At 42.3% G+C, this 21,428-nt stretch overlaps 1 protein-coding gene across 1 annotated transcript in view; it reads right to left on the bottom strand.

Annotated features, from left to right (window-relative positions):
* Positions 1–107: 107 nt before the first annotated feature.
* Positions 108–21,428, bottom strand: part of pitpnc1a (phosphatidylinositol transfer protein cytoplasmic 1a) — a 44,870-nt gene continuing 23,549 nt past the window's right edge. The window contains exons 2-9 of the mRNA XM_030090409.1: positions 15,083–15,231; positions 11,005–11,093; positions 10,066–10,073; positions 7,367–7,438; positions 5,412–5,507; positions 3,717–3,872; positions 3,054–3,117; positions 108–1,455 (exon numbers count right to left, since the gene is read on the bottom strand). Of these exons, the coding sequence (XP_029946269.1) occupies positions 1,145–1,455; positions 3,054–3,117; positions 3,717–3,872; positions 5,412–5,507; positions 7,367–7,438; positions 10,066–10,073; positions 11,005–11,093; positions 15,083–15,231 (945 nt within the window). The 3' untranslated portion in view covers positions 108–1,144. The remainder of the gene's footprint in view (positions 1,456–3,053; positions 3,118–3,716; positions 3,873–5,411; positions 5,508–7,366; positions 7,439–10,065; positions 10,074–11,004; positions 11,094–15,082; positions 15,232–21,428) is intronic.

Raw genomic sequence — 21,428 nt, 5'->3', positions numbered from 1 at the left:
CTTGTGTGGTTTTATTGAGTCAAAGCTGGTTATGAACCTGTCCAGTTTTTATGCGTACATTTTCCCCTCTATATCTTAGATTTTAAGGAATGCTAACATACTCCTCACACAGTTACAGATGCACCAGTAGTCAATTTTATTTACCGAACACAAAACCCAACAATAGTTCTGACTGAAAATGAACACGGTTGAAGTGAACATAGCAGCAAAATGACACCATGCAAACAGTCTGTAGAAACTGTGGAAAAACACAACATCAAGTATGAGGCTGAGATAACAAAGAAAACATTGCACCAATATTTAAAAGTCGGACAGTCAAAGTCATGCTCCTACATGAAGACACCGATGCTTACAGAACCCAGTATAAACAAGCATAGACGATCGAGTCCTCGCTGGTAAAATACGTCATAGAAATTTCATAGCAGCTTCATCACTGGACATGGTACTCTCTCTCAGAAGTACTGGCGTTTTCGTGTGTTAAATATAACAGTATATACAAGAAGACACAATCACCTCACAACTGACTGTGAAAATCCAGAAGACTCGACGGTTACGTTGCTCAATAAGAATCTCTCGAAAAGTCCCAACCACATAAAATCAAACCACGAGCTCCAAGTAACAAAGCCGGAGACTGAGATGTTTAGAAAGAAGAGAAACAAAGAAATTCTGTACATGTAAGGTTTATGTGCAGTGGCTGGATGTCTACATGTCTCGTCAACACACCCTGAGCTTGAACGAAAACAAGGTGAGGCTGAAACATTGTCAGGAATGTTTGCTACAGTCAGTCAGGCTGCTTGGACTCTGTACTGATCGGTGCAGAAGAAGACGAGGAGCTTGAAACGGCTTTGCTTGGACTCTTGCTTGGACTATCTATACTTACACACGTCACTGGACCTGTAGCTGTGAAAAGCAGGCTGAGCGGCCTGAACCTGTGAGGGCAGCCTGAGAGCTGCTTGCTTCTGCTGTAACACCGGTGAGTCTGCTGAGGGACTGGGACCACCAGGACAGTGTAAAGTCTTCTTCACTCCAGCTGGCTGACGGCGGGGGGAGGGAGGAGGGTGGGGCATTGTGGGATGTGCTGGGCAGGCATCCTTCGCTGATCCACGCATGGAGGGAGTTTCCCGGCGTCGGCGCAGGCTGGCTCTCATTCTGGCTGCGGGCTGGAGTTCCAGGAGAAGAAGCTGGGCAGCTTGAAGAGCGAGTCCCGGCGGCCCGGGTCGGGCAGGGTCAGCGTCTCCGGGGCGGACTTCTTCCTGGGCCGCTCCTTTGGCACCGACAGGAACTCGGGGGCTTCGGTGGAGAGCGGGGTGGACGGGGCGCTGTTGGGCCCGCTGCGGGTGCTAGACGGCAGCGGGGTCTCGGAGATGGAGATGGTAGGGGGGAAGGTGCCAATCTTCAGATTAGTGGCTTCCTGTGTGGCTCGCTCGTATTCTCTGACCTCCTCCATGGTCATGTCTGTGAGGACGGAGGCAATTCAGACACATTAAACACAGTTTTGAAATAGAATTGTTTTGTATTGTAATATTAAATATTTTTAAAAAAAAATTAGCTTCTTTATAACATTAGCAATCTGGGAATAGAGAACTGGTGTAGTATTTAAGATATTTTCTCCTTCCTGCTGCTTTTTGAGCATGCCGACTGATGGTAGATTAATTTTAATTCATTTACATTTTTAAATTTTCATTTTGTTTTATCACACTACATTTACTTTTTTATTACTTTTCCTAAATCAGTCATTATGAGCTTAAATTTCTATAACTGGCTTGCAAAACAGCATCTGAGTGATTTTAAACTTGAAGTGGAGACATTTTTTTTTATCTGTTATTTACAATCTTTGTCATCATTTCATGGGGTAGTTCTAAGTTAGTTAAAAAAAGAGAATTGAATGATTTATCTGTTTAGAGAAACAGATAAATACCTAACAGCACCGTGTGTGGATGGGACGAGCGTGTTGCAGCTGCCTCCGTAGCTGTGTGAATGGATGAATGTGATGAAAAATACATTTTTGGGGACTGCTCAAGCGTTGGAAAAGAGCTCAAACCCTTTTTACGGCTTGAACCCACATGTATTAAGATTCTGTACCGATGAAGTGAAACGTATGTGGGGCAGAATGAGAGGCGTTAGTCAGAGCAGCTCATCTGATGGAGGCAGAATCAGACAGAAGGGTGGGGGCACACTCCTAAAAGCACGAGATTAAAGGCAGCTGGACCTACTGTGGCGTGTTGAGGAGGTTTTCAGCACTTACTGAAGCTATACACCCCATTTCTAAACATGCAGCAGAAAACATCCAAGGATCTTTTTTTTTCTTTTTTTTTTAATGATGTCTCTTTGGAAGCTCTTCTTCTATTTCACAAAATGTTCCGCCAAAAACCTTGAAAAGGAGAGGTGCACAACAGAAGGTTGCATAGTTTAAAAACAGTAACTTGCATGTTTGCCTGTGAGCAACAAACCCAAACTTTTATGATATGCTGCCTGTGGCACTGTGGTTGGAAAGCAAATTAAATAATAATGGCTCAGGAGGTGTGAGATGACTCATCTGAGAGGGGAGATGAAAAGAGGACATCGAGCTAAATGTGGTGAAGTTTGAAAGAAATTTGGAGACCTTTTCTATGAAGGTTCAAAAAAAGAAAGAAAGAAAGTTTCGTTCACTTTTATTAATTTCCTTTCCAACGTTTTTACAACATGCATGGAATTAAACTTCAGTAAGTGAGACAACTGATCAATTAAAAACTACAAGACTGTCAACATCATTTCAATGCAGAGCTGTAGAAACGAAAATCACAATTTATCTGCTCATTTATCTCAGCTGAGCTCCTGTATTCTGTATCCTGTGGTTTCTGCATTTCAAGGCTGAGAGAATGCGATGAAGCATTGTCCGTCTGTGTGTGCTCTATGCTTTTTAAACAAGCCGAAGCTCTGAATTCAGCTGTTGTGAACACCAGCACAAGGTATGATGGCTTCACCCCCATTATCCCATCACGATGTTGATATAAGCCAGAGTCTAAACATGCAGCAGGTTTTCAAAATGCCACCGTCTTTTCTGTTCAACTCACCAATCCACTCATCCACCCATGCAAAGGCCTGCCTGTGTCCCAGAAGGAGAACATCTCGAATGACCTGAGCAGGAGTAGAAGAGTGCGAAACAAAAAAAAGGAAGAATAAGAGGCAAAATCGCAGAAGAAGAGGAGCCGGGGAGAAAGTTCAGGGTAAAAAGATGAGGATCAGACTGAGGAAACTGGAGGCCACAGAGAAAAAAATATTGTCAAGTTCTAATCATTTGTGTTCACCCCAAGAGGAACGTGATTAATAGGAGTCATTCCTGGTGTTGCTGTGTGAGTAATGGCCCTGCCTGTGTGTGTGTGTGTGTGTGTGTGTGTGTGTGTGCGTGCGTGCGTGCGTGCGTGGGTGGGGCAGTTCACTCCAGGGACAAATGCCATAGCAGGATAAGCAAAATGGAGTTTGGAAAAAGGAAATGCAAAGTTTGAATTTTGTTGTGAAGGGAAACGGAGCCAAGTTGAAGAAGTGTGAGCTGTGAGATATTGCAGAAAGCGATAGTGGACCGGCTGCTTTGGTCGACAACAGAATACTGTTTTTGGCGCAGAAAATGAGACGCCTCGTGCTCTAACATCGAGAAGTTTAGCTGAGGTAAGACTGGGAATTTCTCTGCAGGTGCCTCTAAAACCATCCCTCCAAAGTCCTTTTGTGTTCATCCTGACCTTGTGCACAAACTGCTCCACACGTGTCTGCAGGCCCCAGACTTCAAACTTGACAGTGACCAGTTTATAGGAGCACATGATGGGATCTTGGGTGTCGATCCATCCCTCCGGCAGGAGCCCTCGGTCAGTCTTCTTGGACTTAAAATACCGAAGATCCTACAGGGACACAAAGCGCAGAAAAAAAAAATCACACATCAGAACTTCATGTGGGATGAAGTTTAACAATTTCTCTGTCACATGTGCATATATAGATCGTCCCTGCCTGCAGGGCTCACCTGCATTCATTACAGGACACATGCAGAGCGCAGCCTGGCTGCCCAGCGGGATTATCTAATCACAAACTTTACGTGCATTAATCACCGCTCCCTATGGACTCATTAAACTGTCGAGCTCATTTGTCTCAGGGTCATGGGTCTCGTGGTGACAGAGTGTGTGCGGGGGTGAGGCGCAGCTTTCTCCATCCCTGCTGGGAAAGCACTTGTAGTGGAGGAGGAAGAAGAGGAGGAGGAGGAGAAGGAGGCCTGTCCTATCTGTCTGTGCAAGAAAAAATAAGTGTCATCCAGTTAACTGGCGAAGGAATATGGAGGGATGAGAAATGCTGATTGGAGCTCGGCCCGTTTCAAGCACATTTTTAAGAAAACACGAATCAGGTCAAAAAAAATATTTGATTGCACTTTCTTACAGTATCCTGAATCCTGATACAGAATCCTGCTGTCTAATTTGATTTCATTGGTGTATTTGAGAAGTGGTGCCGAGTGTGTGAATAGTGTGTTTTAGATTTTAATGTATTTGAATGGTTGATCCTGCGCTGTCAGTGCTCGTTTGTCCTGTTGTTATTTAACAAGTTTAAGAAAAACCTAATTAGATGAATGACTTATGTCAAACCTGTGCAAAACAGGCATGTTTCAGATGTATGGGATTATTTTCTTTGTGCTTTGTGCATGCATCAGCCTATGCTGCACTTGACGCATAAAACTGCTATGGGTGTTTAAAAAAAAAATAAAATGAAATGTTGAGCATCTCCCTTCAGCTCTGGACAGTATCCCTGTGCTATTTTTAGCTCCAAGTGTATAAAAGCAGAAGACCATGAAGCCCAGCAGGAGGTGTGTATGTGTGTGAGTGAGGGTGTCGATAATAAAACGCCGCTGCGGCGCTGTCACGACCCCCTCGATTATTAATAGCGCTGCTTTTTATGACCATCTTGCTCTGATGGATGGGTAAACACACACACATACAAATGTCAAATCACCGCGGTTAATGTCTATCACCTCCCCCCCCACGCGTGAGCATGCCTTTCCCCTCTGTCCATCACCGGGAGGAGGCAGATGGCCAGCTGCTGGTCAAAAAAATGCGAGAGGAAGATAACACGTTATTTCAACTGCTCACACCGCATCCATTCTCTGTATCTGTCATTTGCTGCCTTCTCCCCTCCCCCTCTTGTTCTTCTGTTCACTGTTCCTTTTTTTTTTACTCTCATGAATTGAAATGAAAAAATATGATCTTAGTTATTGAAATAAACCAAGAAATGTTTCATAAAAAAAAAAAAAAAAAAAAAAATCTTGGCTCAGTTGTTGAGTATCTGTGGGCCATTCCAATTTTACATGTTTCATTCAAGAGAAGGAAAAAACAACCATATAGAGCACATCTGGAATCTCTCCGCCTCCGTCCGCAGCAAAGCGTCCTGAGTCTCCTCACCTCGGACTCCTTGTAGTGCCGCTCGGAGACGTCGTCATAGGCGATGTCCACGAAACACACCTCTGTCTCTTCTTCCCTGGGCTCACTTCCAAAGATCTGAGGGACAGGGAAGGGCCGCAGGTCTGAGGACAGCTACGTCAATAACGCACTTTAGTTGTTTGCAAATGCTGTGAGATGAGGTGTTGCCATGTATTCCTGATCGCCTTGGTGTGACAGTGGGCAGGCAGCGCTGGACATGCTGGAAGCGTTAAAAAGTGTTTGAGACAGACAAGTGACAAAAATCTTGACAATCTGTTGGAAAAACAAAGTTTCATAAAGGTCCGAATTGCCATTTTGCAAATTTCTTGCATCTTTTTGAAAACAGGACACATGATGTGATGGAAACTTCTGTCTTTTTGGCGTCAGTCAGTCATCAGAGAAACCCTCTACATGACTCACACAAGCACAATAAAAGAATTTATGAGACATTTGCTTCTTTTTGGAAACAATTTCGTAGCTGTCGTGCTTTTCATCCCTGATCAAACTCAAAATAAGAGTAAGAGGGATTTAAGAAAGGAAACTGAAAGAGATGAAAGAAACAAAAAAGAAAGCCGTGACGGGAAAAAACAGTGAGATGTTTGAGAAAACTCTGACTCCTCTTTTATCACACGCTGACGGGATTTGGCATACGTACTCCTTCAAACCATAATTATTAAACTGTTTATGACGTTAAAAAAAAGAATAATATCCCTACCTCTCATATATTGTTAAATAATCCACAACGACCTGGCCCTCTAATAGAGAAGGTTAAATCTTTGTGGCTCATTATTGGAGGTCATGTTAAACTAACCCTGACAATGACCTCAAAATGTGGAAATCTTAAGGTTGAAGTTATCTTGAGAAACAGGCCAGAGGTCATAACTCTAAGTACAGTTCTTTTTACTGTTCTCCAAACACAAAATCAAACTGAATCCCAGTCCTGAAACATTCAAGGAACTTTTTTGTACAAAGTTTTCCTGTACTCAATCATAAATCTGACATGACGTCTCGAAACGATGTTTGTAATTCCAGCCCTCCGCCATTGAGAGGCGCTGTGGCTCTTAGTTTTCAGCTGCAGCCTGGATCCAAGCAGTATTGTGTAAGTGTCAGACTTGCCTCCCCCCCCCCAGTCAAAGTGTTAAGAGGCAGAGTGGAGGAGAGGCAGACAGTAAAGTGCGTTAAATCCAGGATGGAAAAACTCAACATAAACAAGATCATTTTCATTCCTAAGTTTCTCTGATCTAATGCAACAGATTTATTATCAACATGTATATTTTATGTTTTACATATATGCCTTTCGTAAAAGGCTTCAAGCAAATAAATTAAATGAACAGACTGAACGATTGCATTATGGCTGGGACATATGAAACCAGTTCAGGCCGTCTTTGTTTTCCCTTCTTGTGCTCTGCCTCAGACGAATCCCGTCTCATTTCTAAAAGGCATATTTAGTAGTCCCTACAGTTTTTTATGCAACGACATCAACATTTCGGTGGGAGAAATAAGCTGTGTATGATTGTAAATGAGCTGCAGTTCTGTCCTCTAGACAAAAATGACTGAAAAATTAAATAAATAAAAGGTGTTTCCTACAGACTGGATCACACTGTGTAAAAACCTCAACTATCAAGGAGCCGAATGAGTGCTAATCCTCTTCATATCCTTCACTTGATAAAATCTCACAGAGATGCAATAACCCTCCTCCAAAGAGAATTTATTAGTTTTGATTTTAAGGCTTTGGAGCAAGAGCCGTAAAGATGCAGAGAGAAGAAAACAAAGAAATAGACAGACAAGTGTGCAATTTCAGAGCTTCCTCGAAAAAAAACCAAAAAAAAACCAAAAGCTACAATTTGTTGAAAAGGCATGCTGAGACAGACTATTTTCTCTTCAGATCTACATGCACAATTTACTCCTAAACACATGAAAATTGGAGCTCTACTCACGTTGTCATTGCTCCCTTTGTTGTCCTCGTACTTGCTCTCTATGTGGATGGAGAACTTGGGCAGGAAGGAACACTGGGGGGGGGGGGGGGGGGGGGGGGGGGGGGGCGATGGAGAAGACAGTGAGGAATCAATGCATCGCGGCAGGTTACGGTAAAGTCGCTCCATAATGTGGGTTTGACCCACATCACATCTCTCCACATTACAGTTTTATCAAGAACACCATAAAACGATTATTATTTAGTTTGAAGATTTACAACTTCTCTTCTACATAAGCAGCTTTGCACACACACACACACGCACACACTCATGCACGCACGCACTCTTTCTTGCCTTGGGCCAAGTTGCCTGCTATTCATCAGCTCTCGACTGCAGCAGTTAAATTAAATTAAAGCTTAAGACTTTCACTGATTACACAACCGCAAATGCAAGCGCGCATAGGACGCACAAGAGGCCGTGTTGTGTGTGTGTGAGTGTGAGTGTGAGTGAGTAGGACAATAGGACAAACACAACAGGACAGATCAATTTTGCACCTCAGAGAAGAATAAACTATAAGGCACGACGCTCAGAGCTCATGGTAAATGCAGCGGTGTGTGTGTTTTGCGTCTGTAAAAGACTATAATCACTCTCTCTGCCCGCTCGGCAGGATAACCAACTGTGTGTGTGTGTGTGTGTGTGTGTGTGTGTCTGTTAGTGTGTCTTCCAAGGAGACGGGAAGAAAAGTACAGCCTGTACAGTGTGTGTGAGCTTAGCTTTAATAGTGAGTTTCAAGGATAAACATTTACCTTCATTATTAAAGCGTGATGTACAAGGCATTCAAGGACAAGTGATGACTGTAGATAGATAGATAGATAGATAGATAGATAGATAGATAGATAGATAGATAGATAGATAGATAGATAGATAGATAGATAGAGCCTAATTTAAACTTGCTGCTTGAAGTTTTAAAGCAATGATTCAAGCACATTATGAGATCCAGTGGAACTCGCCTCCCTCGTTAACTAAACTCTCTTCTACCCTGCAATCAGCGGGTGACGCTCCAGCAGGACCAACTATTTTTAATACCGGAGTCACTCTCACCGCCACAACCAATCATTATCTTCATCTTCTGCATCACCGCCACCCACCACGGGGAAATAGTGACAAAGTGCCCAAGCTGAATCAGTTTCAGTTCATCCAACGACAGCAGCGTCTCAAAGCGTGATGTATTTCTTTTTCTCGGTTTTCTGGGAGTGTCGTCTCCAAATTAGCATTGCTGCTGATTTCAGAATGAGCAACTTTGCGGCCGTTCATAAAGCAATGTTTAGTTTCAGCAAAGCTTGTTTTTATCAAGGTTATGGTAGAAAAAGTTATTGACTTTCACATGAGGCGGCATGAGACTCCTCACCCACCCAGCTGCTGTCAGTAGCTGCACAATTTCAGGCGAAGAGGATCGGCCTTCTGCTCATTTTATTCACGCTTCATTGACGCTTCCTCACCGCTTCAGACGTGCGCCTGAGAAGGTGTGTGTTTGCACGTACCACTTCTGCAGCGGGGACTTAAACGTGTTTACACATTTGTATAATGAGGATCTATCTCATACAGCCTCTTTCATAGAAATTGTTGAATTATAAGTGGAATACTTTCTGTTATGATAAATGTTTAGGCTGAATGAGTATAGAAGTGTTGATATGGTGAGGGACATGAGATTTGTGGGCTCTGACCTACGTGTGTGTGTTGTGAGGCTCGTGCCATGGTAAATCATTAATGATGTGCTGATATTGATGTGTAGGCTGGAGCAGCAAGGATGCAGCTGTTGCTGAATCAGGGATCTGGGTTTAAGGTGAAGCTCTAATAAGCCCGTTTACAATTCAGCCTTCATTAGCGGTCATGAATTAAAGCTGACTGATATCAGGCTCATGCCTGGACTATTAGTTTCCTGAGCAGATTCTGGGTTCATTGGTAAGGAGAGTTTGGAGATCGCCTCAAGGAACTGCAACACTGTAGAGCTTTTAATATTAAATATGAATAGAAACTCAACTCAACTTCTGTCTTTTCCTGAGTTTTTAAGAGTTGTTTTCTGAAGTGTGTTTACTTGATGCTTTGCCATTACTCCGATTCCTGTCTTCTGTCTGTGTGGTGTATTGCAGGTCGAGCATCTGGTTGCTCTCCCAAGTGTCTGACCATGATTAGCCTAGAATTGTTGTTTAGTATCCTGATTTGATCTAGCTTGCTTGATTGTAGGACTTTATTTTGGATTAGCCTGTTTCCACTGATGAGTCAACTGTCTCTTTAATGTCAGACAACTTGTGCCAACTGAAAGACGAAGACAAAAAGTGGAGCTTCTAAACACTTTTGATGGCTTAATTAATAGAGTTGGTTGGAAGGTAACAACTTTAAATTTAGTATATTTACTCATGAGTGTGCTTCGGTTAGATAAGTAAGAGCCCTAAAGTATGAAATTATTTTAATTTTATCCAAAGACAACTTGATAAGTAAATTATTTGTGAAGCTAGACATGGTAAAGAAATAGTTAAATGTTCAGCTCATTTGACCAGGATAGGCTCGCATGTTTTCTCCTTCTTTTGTCAGACAACTTCACGTCACGGTGGCTTCACTCACCTCTGACCGATACAACGTGAGATTTATGTGCCAGCTGTCTGAGCAATGTGTTTCTTTTGTGAATGCCGGCGCACCGGGGCGGACGCGTGGCAGCTACTCACCGTGTACTCTGACCGTGCCAGAGGAACGGGAGGCGACCAGGTGGAAGAGAGCGGAGAAATGAAAGAGACAACAAACAGCACAGCAGAGAAAGATTAGAATAAATAAACTGAAAAAAAAATCTGAAAAAAGGATCGTTAAGCCTCAGACGGTCAATCGACGAGGGCTTTGAAGAAGCTTTATGTTTGATTTTACTTCTAAAGTTTCCTTACAGACTCTATCAATGACACTTTTCATGATACACACCACTAAACAGATTTCAGGCTGTACTGAACCTCCAGAAGAGACGCGGACTTGCTCACAAACACTGACACAGCCTCTGCTCCGTGTTTGTTGTGTAACCTTCAGGAGGATATTGCAATGCAGTGTCACCAGATGATGAAACACACAAATTAAATTGTCAGGTATCCTCCGAGTCTCCACGCGGTGGACTAACAGGTGGAATCACAATACGACTTTCAACGCTGCTGATAACAGATGCCGCCATAATTTATGAACCTTGGAAAAAAAAAACTGAGGTGGCTGTTGAAAAATAGGACAGCGCATTAAAATGCAAATAAGAAACTCATTTTTATGTGCAGGGTTCAGCGCATATTGATCGTGAGGGGCTCAGGGTTAAGATGTCTGTCCCTTCAGATGTAAGAAAACGCATTTCATTACCGGCATTGTTATCCGAAGGCACACAGAAGGGTTTATTAAACTTGTGTTCAATTCCAGGCGCGTGCTTCATTCTTTATCTTGACTCTATTATTGTTGGACAGATTTGCTCCCATATACCTTTCCAGTTTCAGTGATCCCATAAAAGTCATGTTTGTTAAGTCAAATAAAAACTATTGATTACTTTATTACTAGCAGATTTAACCACTTATGTATTTATTGAACAGACACTGGGCTACATTAATATTTCTACACTGAACAAGTATGATGGATTAAGGCGTTACCTGTGATGGTGTACGGATAATAATTCCAAGCCTTCTCTGTGACATAGAAAATTTTAGGGACGACGGCTCGGGCCCAACTGGGAAGCTTGCTGAAACACAGAAAGGAAGAGAAGGACACTCGTGAGACATACCGGCCATGAGCCGCACATTCAAAGCAGCAGCAGCTCAGAAGTTTCTCTAGTTAGAAACGCAGAAAAGGCAACGAGAAGCATCCAGCTGTGCGGAGCTGTAATGGAGGCTGCCAGGACGGTCCCCTGGGAAAGCTGATTACACTGATTGGACCCTACAACCCGCAGGGGAGTCTAACCAGAGCTTACGCCATGACAGATAGAGAGAAGGGCCGTGGAGGGCGAGTGGGAAGGAAAATACTGAGGTGCAGCTTTTTACTCAGCGCAAAGAGATGCTTTATGCTGATGGTCGCCGCTGCGCTGAGTATCTGAACACCTTTCTCGAAGGTTCAATCAAAATGCAGACAATTACTGGGGAAAGCGAGTATCGGAGCAAAGACCTTTGATTGGCTGATGGAAACTTCAAAGACAAAAGTTTGAATATTTGCAAGTGAAACATGCAAATGCTTTAAAACTTTGACACCTGGTCCTGAACTTTAAGACCTGACTGGCAATGCTAAAAAGAGAAAAAAAAAAGAAGGGTGCACAGTTTACAGAAGGCCAAATCACATTCTATAAGACAGACAATAAGACAGACAATCAAGACCAGCAAATAGCTCCATAACTGGACACACCGCCTTTATTAAACTGCAGCTGATCACACTTTCAGGGTGATTCTCTTTCGAACCAGCTGGGATTTCTCTTTTAACTCCCACATTTCCAAATTGTATTTCGTTACTATTTGCCTTACACGTGTAACTGAATGTGGAAACCATTCCAGTTTGACAGAAACTGTCTGTAGAGGCTGCTGGGACCTCGGACAGACGGTTCCCCCCGGGTCTTCTCGCCAATGCACTGTCAAACAGCCGGGGGAGCGTCCAGACTGGTCACATGTCCTCACACTGCCTTATTTACAAGCTACGCACACACACACACACACACACACACACACACACACACACACACACACACACACACACGCACGCACAGGCTGCAGCTTTAACATGGTAACAGGTGGTTTGTGGGTGGACAGAGGCAGGCTCGGTGTCCGACGGCGACTGCTTAAATTATCCGTCACTTACACTGACCTCATCTTTCTCTACCCACACACACACACACACACACACACACACAAACACACACACACACTTGCATACAGTGACACTCATTGAAGCATACGACACCTTCTTCTCCTCTGAGTTTGTCAATGACACTTCACATTTCCCAGAGGCCCACTTACTTGTCATTTCTGACCACAAGGCTTCACCCCACCCTTCTTAGTATTCTCCATGTGGCTCCACTTCCCTCTTTGTCTTGTTTTCTTACTTTTGGCAAATGAGGGACTCAGAACAAAATCTGATTGCAGTCTGTATGCACGATGTCATTTCATCTCACCAAAATAGGGCGTGAAACACCATAGACTGGTGGATACTATGATGTAAGGAGCCATTTTTGCTATTGCTACATCACAATAAAATGTAGATGTGATGCTTATAAAAGCAACAAGGTAAAAAAATGTAGTATAATAAATATGAGTAAAAAAAAAAATTTAAAAAAGGTGCTCCAATAAAAAAAAAAGAGCAGCAGCAAATTAATGCAGTACAAATGGGATGAGGGCAGCCATTATCCAATAATACATTCAGTGTGGAAGCTTTGCCAACAGTAATCCTGTTTTCCAGTAATTAGCACTTGACAGCATTATATTGGTTTCCCAATTACCTTGCGGTGACAATTATAATTTATACCTAGATTCAGAGGGGCTGTTCTCACAACCACAGAAAGGTATCGGGGTGTGTAGGGATTTAATGTGTGAGATTATAATGAGTTTTTTTTTTTTTTTTTTTGAGGTTTATGCAACACGAACACATTGAGGAATACTGGAGGAAGATTATGCACAATCTTTCCTGATCAAAGTGCTTTCAGCACATAACTATAACTGTAATCTTTTCCATATTGATAGAGTGAAGCTGCACTGCCTTGCAGCTGGATTGATGCAGCGGATTTACCAAGATACTGTAACTTCAGGAGCAGATTCATTTTATCATGTTTTAATTAAAATTCTGTTATTAAAAGTGTTTCAGCAAAGACAAATCACCAAATATGAACTCTGAGGCACTGTTCACTCTCCAAAAAGGAGCCTGTGAATCAAATGAGAGGCGACGGTTACTTTAGTAACTTGACGTTTCACTTGCAGGATTAACCGAGTCACTCCGCGCTCTGTAGGATTAAACTGTCACGCATGTCCCAGCCCGGTTCAATAGTCTGCGTCGGCATACGCTCGAGTAATTCATCGCAACTCCGAACGCAGGCCCGCTGACCTCTCGCTTCGATTTTTCTATTGAAATCAATAGCTTCAAATTGCATTACTCTGATAGAGGTTGGGTACGGTGATGGATTTGTGCTCCTGCCAAGTGTTTGACATGGATTTATTGACTTTGTTGACCAGGCAAGAATACACAACCACAAGTCAAAAGGACAGAAAAAGAAAGTCGACTGCAGATGATGTTTATTTACAATATGTTTTGAAAGCATAAAACAAGAACAATAAATACCTGTTTAATCCACCTCGCAATTATGTCAATGCATTCATTTTCTCCTCTAGCACACCCACAGAGTTTTGTTAAAAATACAATATTTCATTCCTGGCTCAACAAAGGAAATCAATGAGGTGCTCATCCACGCTTTAGACTACATTCACCTCATCCGTTTCCTCAACAAAAAGCCTGAGTTGTTCCACATCTGCTGCGATGAAATAGCCTCAACATAGCTTGTTAACAGGTGGTTACAAGAGGTCGCTTCATGGGCAAATTCAAAAAGGACAGTGAAGAAAATGCCCACAGCAACTAATTCAATTGTAATCTACATAATAGAAAATCAAATGCTTCATTTCACGCTTATCAAGTTTTACAAAGCGCAGGCCCGGATCGGAGCTGGAAAATAGGCTTGAACAGAGACGTAAAGCGACACAGGTTATTGTTCCTATTTCATTGCTCGCACATAGCCGCCAAGACTTCTTTCAGCTTGTAAAATTTCATCGTTACAAGATGATTACAAGCCCCTATATGTAATTATTTATACAGCAGCTTTTTTTTATTTCAGTCAGAAGTCTTACAGGAGTTGACATGGATGAATCATTAGACATCCTATCACTGAGTAATCCTGTGTTAAAGCTGAGGACTGCTGAAAGGCTGTCAGTGACAGCGACGCAGTCAGAAGGAGTCACATTGTCTTTTCTTCGCCGCATCTCCTCTGACGGCTTCATCAGCGGCAGCAGCGCTTGAAAGCTGAGGACTATTAATGTGAGATGTAACATGAGAAGAATCTGAAGGCCCCGCACGAGGGAGCTGACATTTCTGCGGAGGTGCACAATCAAACAGCGTCCCTCAAAAAATATCAAAACACTTAAGCTTCCATAACAACAAAAATGTCAGAGAGAGCAGATTTAATTTGGAATGAAAAATGTCACAGACATAATGCTCGTAAAAAACAAAAAACAAAAAACAAAACAATCAACAAAACGAGGTTTGAAGGTTTTAAATTAAAAACTATGAAAGCTAATTTCAAAATGAAGACACAAATAAACAGCACCCTCATTAAAGGTGTCTGTTGCAATGTGTTCACATTCGATTTAGTCCTCTTCTTCTAATGTCCTTTGTCAAGCGAAACAACAAAGGAAGAAGCCTTTCGTGCAGCATCAGGCTGCTTAGTGTTTTCTTTTTATTTATTACGGCTGCATTTAGTCATTTTCCTCTCAGTTCACACAGGTGACCTTTCGCAGACTAAATCAAATTCAGTCTGCTATGGAAATGAAAAATGCTTGACAAAAACAACTATTTTTAGATCGTATTAGTTGTGATTGTTGAGGTTTATGCATATCACTATTTTCTTTGGATGCAGAAAACAGTAGAAAATGCAATAGAAAAAAAAACTGTAGAAAACTTAGAAATGCATGATGGGAGTCAGGCACTCACTTGTTGAGGTAGATGCGTTTCTCGGTGAACTGTCCCGATCCGTGCTCCGGGTCGTCGTAGGGCTCATTCTGCACCACCTCCACGCCTTCGCCGCGCTCGCTCTGCTCGTGACTGTGTTTGCTGATCATGTACAGCTGGCCGATCCGGTACTGAACCACAGAGAGGAGAGACAAAAGCAAAGTTTGACATGAGTTTGATGTTTTCATCAAATCTATTGAGACATTCAGGCAGATTTTCAGGGGTCAGGATGTCATACTGACACATCAACATCAACATTAACACAACGCCGTGGAAGGGATTTGGAAACAAATGGAAACAATTTATTCTAAGTTGAGGTCCCGTAAGTGACTCAATGATTGAAGTGTATAGCAAGCACAGGAATAAATGTTGAAGGGAAAATACCAGGATTAGCACTTGTGCCCGGTCCTGACACCTGGGACGGTGCAAGGAAAAGTGGAGGATTAGGAGCCGGCTGCAGCATGGCGAGAAAGGCCTCATGTCAGGTCAGGATGGAACAACACAACAATAGCAACAGCAACTCCAGCCAACAAGGCGACCCTATCCCACGGCCCCTCGTGACACACCTCATAGCTCCCAAAATCTTTCCCTCAACGCTGTCTGACCCACTTGGCCTGGTGACAATGTCACTTTTGGCCACCTTGGCGAGCTGGAGCGGGCGGGGGGGAGTCACATGGAAAATATTTTCCATACATTTGGAAAACGCCTATTTCCGGGCTGGGGAAAGCCGATCCGGCCCTGATGGTGCTCTCCCGGAACGCAGAGGGGTCACGTAGGGCACTGACACACATACGCACGCTTGCATACACACTCACGCTGCTTCGGCGGATAGCTGTGTTCGGCTCATGGAAAAAAAAAAAAGAAAAAAAAGAAAGAGGAGCGGAGCGCCTGTGATGTTGACTTGTGAGTCTGCGTGCAGTTCCAAGAAGCAGAGAATGGAAAGCAGAGAAGTGTGATAGCAGAGGCGGAAAAAAGAAAGAAGCAGCGGTAGTTTATAACAGTCAACGAGCTCAAAGTGCAAGTTCTTATATCACAACGGCAATTTTTTTCCCATCTGCTGACTGTGAGGGGAAAGCAATGAGTTGTGACAGTGAATTCCCAGCTGGAGCGTCGACGGCGGTTTGTTCCTTCAACCGAACAGCTGCTGGAGTTTGGCATAATCTTTCCGCTGCAGTGACACAGGCCACAGGCCAGGCGTGATAAAAGAGGAGCCTCAATGTAGTCGCCCACAAACAATTAAGTGCGTATGTTCAGGACTGATCCATGAGGTAAACAACAAAAGCCATCAAAGGCGCTCAACTTTCTGGGAAAACAGTGGGGGGAAAAAAAGATGTTCTCTTAATTTTTTGCCGGCATTAATTTCAGTTTTTGTGCCTTTTTGCGTCAAAGTTGTTCTTCTTAAGCAACCTGTCATTATCATACAGGTTTGAACTAACTCCTCAGCCATTTGTGAATTAATTCATGAATGGACGCATTCATTAGTTTGTTCATTCATTAATTCAACCATGCATTCATTCATCAACTGCAGTGTACAAAATGCAAAGCTCAAATTCTGCTTCATGAAAAGCAAGTGAAATAAAAATTATGCAACCAGGGTCAGACTAATTATTATTTTTTCATGTATTGAAGTCTGATTAATAATCAGCATCAACCCTAAAGAAGGGTTTAATGTTACATTTAAGATCTGTAACTAAATCCATAATAACACAATTAGATCAATGTGTTGCACTTTGCCTCAGTGCTATTTAGACCAGTTCAATATCAGCACTAAAAATCAATCAAAAAATATATATATTCTTGTTTGCTGAATTCACATTAGTTTTGATACTGGATACTTTACAGTTAAAATATTGTCCACATCATGCATGACTGACGGGTTCTAGAAAAGCAGGAGAGATATCTCACCCTTTCCTGGATATAACCCCATCTCCAATACTGCTTCAGTTCAAAACTCTGCTCAATGTTTGTTTTCAATTACTTTGAAGTCATTCGAGCTTTTTCCCTCATGCATTCTTGGTTTTCAGATTTTTGCTTGGGAATGGGTTTAATATACAACTTCTATATTGCTATGCTGGCCCAAAAGTAGTATTGTTCTTAATGTTGCAACACCACACACATTTCATGAGCGGCATCATGAGACAGGAACATAAACCACACTACGACTAGTGACAGATAACAACTAGTAATTTTGTCTGATGTGTCTGCAAATGATTTTACCAACAACATATTGTTATATATCATGACGTGCGGCAATACAATATGACTATTCAATTGGCTAAAGAAAGAAGAGGAAGCTTATTGCACAAATCAGGAGAATAATGTTTGAGCTAAAAGTACAAAACAAAAATGAGCGAGCCGAGGACACATAAATCTCCCTGCTGGATGAAAAGCATCAAGGCAGAGTGCCCACTTGAGAGCACCACTCTGATCTCACTGATGGCGAGCAGCAGAGTATTAACATTAAGCGCTGTCCTTTTTCCTGCCCCCCCTCCAACCTTTTGGCTAATTCAGATTTGGGACACAGTGTGCAAACAACCCAGCCATTGTGCCGTTCCTGCAACCCGTTATTGTATCTCAGAGCCGCCTGCTGGCTATCTGAAAGCTGCAGCTGATGAATGAGAGGCTGTTTTCATTGTTGTCTCTGAAAATCTCGCTCTAATGACTGGCGGGGAGAAGTGGCCCTTGCTCAGCAAAAGAGTGGCCCCGAATAATCTCTCATTATCTGTCTTTCTCTGCCTCTGAAGACATTAGGGCCACTGGGCAGGACCAAGGACTAACAGCAAAGGAAAAATATGCACACTCAGGTGTATTCTCTATCCTGGACTACCGATTAATCTGCCGTCGTCTCCTTTCTCGATTCCCATCGGTCTTATTCATCCTCATCATCGCTTCACTCTGAATCTCAGCCTTTCACTTTCTAAACTCCCTCACCTTCAAACTTTGCACTCAGCTCGTACCGCCGCATTGATCAAAGCCACACGCGGCGCAGCCACCTATATCATTACCGCACGGGATGGATGGAGAGTGAGTTACACTTGAGTAGTGTATCATTACACGTGGAGCCACCGATAGCGCTCGTGACAGGAGCCGGACAGCTAAAGGGCCACTTAGGAGGGGAAAACTGGCAGGGTGGACCAACGCTAAAATATGAAACGAAGGTGAGACCACATCTTGATGTTGGCCTCTGTAATTTTCTCTTTTATACAGAGACTGAAAACCAACAGAGTACATGTGAGTATATCGGTGTAGACAGGATACCATGTGTGGATGAGGGGTTTGACACATGCATTCCTTCTTTAGTCAGTTTTCAGGACAAATCAATAATAAATGAATATTTATACTTTTTTTCTACAGTAATAATCTGTAACATAGAATGATTATGTTAATTAACGAGTGCAAAATGAAAGTATAACAAATGCAGCAACTCCAAATAATACATGAAGACTCACCATTTCTCTCACAGTAACTGGTGTAAAAGGCTGAGGTATTTTTAAGGGAAACAGCGATAACTGTGCTGGTTTTTAGTAGTTTTAACTGTGAGAGAGGTAATGTATTAGTTTCCCTCCTGTAATTGAATTATGGTGATTTTTTTTTTTTTTTAACGGAGGAAGACAAAGACCCCCGGACAGAAACTGCACCCATCTGTTAAGTAAATACATGTAAATTACATTTTAATGGAAACACTGCTGGAGCGGGCAGCAACAACGATATCTTGAGAGTTGGATTGGACTTTAAAGTAGAAGACAAATATGCAAAATGCTCAATTTGAGTTAATTTTGCTGCAATTGTGAAAAAGCAGATTGATAATTTTACCTAAGTGCTGAGTTTCAGGGAGCGACTGTCAACAGTTGTTCCCTCTGGACACATCCAAGCAGAAATCCTTTTTTTCAGCATCCAGTTTTGCATGTAATGTACCGACTTGGATTCTCCCAATTTAACGCTACACTACTCGGTAATTAGGGGCACTTCATCATAGCATTGCTTTAATGCGTAAATGACAAATGAAACAACATTAAAAGATACTTCAATGCCCTCGGGAAAGAATGAAATGCATCCCAATCTTTATGAGTCCTCAAAACATGCAAAAACACCAATCAGACACTGTTGAGTCACCAAGGCTTCCACTGCATATGTGCAATGTGAGAAAAACATTTAGGATGAAAGCATGACGGCTTTACTGTGATTAAACTCTGTGATTCTTTTTGCTTTTTTGGCTCTCTGTGTGAGCACAACAGCAGGTGGCGGAGAACTGTGGTCATTGTGTTTCTGCCAAGGAGTGTGTTACTGCGAGCACAAGATAAGAATCCTGACAGAACACACACATGCACGCGCGCCCACACACACACAAGACAAAGCCCAATGGTAAGATGTAATTAAAATTCAACCAAAGACATACTAATTACTGCTGTAAACGCAATGTATTCTTGGATAAAGAAGTGACACCACAATTTGTCTCAATTGAGTGTGCACTTTGTGCTGTGTGTGTGTGTGTGTGCTGTCATTGCACATGCACATCATACTGCATGTTCTCCATGTATTACAATACTTTACCATGCATATCCCACACTTCTTCGATTCCCTTTATTTTTTGAACTGAAAAGATTTTGTCTTTATCATTAAAGATTCAAAAACGCCTCCAAATAAAAGTGTCGTCTAAACTGAACTCCTTTGTATTATATGTTCCCAGTTTATACATTGATCATTGTGTGATAAAACCTTTTCAATCAAAATGTTGAAAATCATCTGAGGTGCTTTTATTTACAGTCCACATTAATGCCGGACTACATCTCGGGTTCGGCCCACATTACAGGCGCACCAAAAACTCATCATCATTTCTCTTATCTGTGAAATCCATCCGTACTGTCATATCTCATCTCCTCGTGCGGCAGAAGAATTATTCTAACATCAGACACATGGCGTTTCGCAGCAGATGCACACAAACAAGAGGCCAAATGAAAATGTCTGAAATATGAACGGAGAGAAATTTACTCACCCTGGCAAAGGCCAGTCCCAATAAATTAAACCAGATGTTTGTTTTCCCCAAACTTGGGGAACAGATGCCTTCGGGAAAGTAGATTACTGTAGCTGTAAATACAATGTGTTGATAAACACATTTACTAATTAAGTAATTTTCATTTGCACTACTGCAGCATCAGCAATTATATCAGATTGGATTTTTTTGAAAGAATTGTGATGGATGTTGTTCAGGTTCTGATGTATTGAGAAAAAAAAAACCCTGTTTAAATCATCTGGCAGATGAAGCAGAGGAACACACGTTGCATTGTGCCTTCAGGGTGTGAGAAAACACAACCTCCATTTCCTTCTTCATCTCTCAGAAACTCACCAGTGTAGCTGTGAACCGAGATCTGCTAAAAAAAACCAGTCACATCATCAAACTCCATTAAAAACACCATCAGGAGGCCTGTCGCAGAGCCGAGAGCGTTCATGCACCGAGGCAAATGACATTCTGCTCAGTGAGAAGAAAACGGCGGCAGGCTTCTAGTCGTCCTGTACAGAACCAGGCAGACATAAATAGACTATAAAGACACATAAGCAACACTTTAGGTCCATGACAGAGTGAATGAGATGATGAAGAGCATGAAAACTGAGAGGAATGGAGAGATTTGTGGATCAGATTTTTATGTATTTATTCTTAAGGGAATACAGGAATACATGGAAGTCTCATTCAGAAAATGAAGTTCAAGAGAAACCAATGGAGGATTACTGAGCTCCTTAAGGTACAGAATCAGAGTGCTGTCTCACATCTGCAAGGATGAACTGACTATTGATAAACTACACACACTTGTGCCAACTGTTTTTCCTCATTTATCAAAGTTGAACTTCAGCCAACATTTCATCCATGAACCGGTTTAAACTCCAATAACAAGGATGATCAACAGCAGACGTCAAGTTGATCATCCCGCTTCGTCTTTTATGCCAGTTGGTGGCGTTACTTCATCTACTTTCGTCTTGTCTGTTTCCGACTTCGTTTTGAGCCCCAGCTGTGAGCCCAGTTTTTGATCATTCCTTTTCACCTCGACGTCTCTGACTGGCCGCCCGTGACCGCCATGTTCAGCTGCTGTGTTTGCAGTTAGTACGCTGTACCACCGAGTCGTGCAGTTCAAAATGCCGTTCTCATTTTCTTTTAAACAAATAGCACAAACAAAGCACAGATTACTTCGTGGTTTGATGGAGATCACCATCATTGCCATAACGTTTACATAGAGATATTGATCAGTCTTGCCACTGATGTTAATAATTTGCCTGATACAATTAAAATTCACAAAAAAGCTTCGTAGAACTGCACAGAAACTTGACCTTCAGAGAG

This window comes from Salarias fasciatus, chromosome 4, assembly GCF_902148845.1.
Source record: "Salarias fasciatus chromosome 4, fSalaFa1.1, whole genome shotgun sequence".
In the NCBI taxonomy this organism is placed as follows: domain Eukaryota; kingdom Metazoa; phylum Chordata; class Actinopteri; order Blenniiformes; family Blenniidae; genus Salarias; species Salarias fasciatus.
This window is presented reverse-complemented; position numbering and strand designations above follow the sequence as displayed.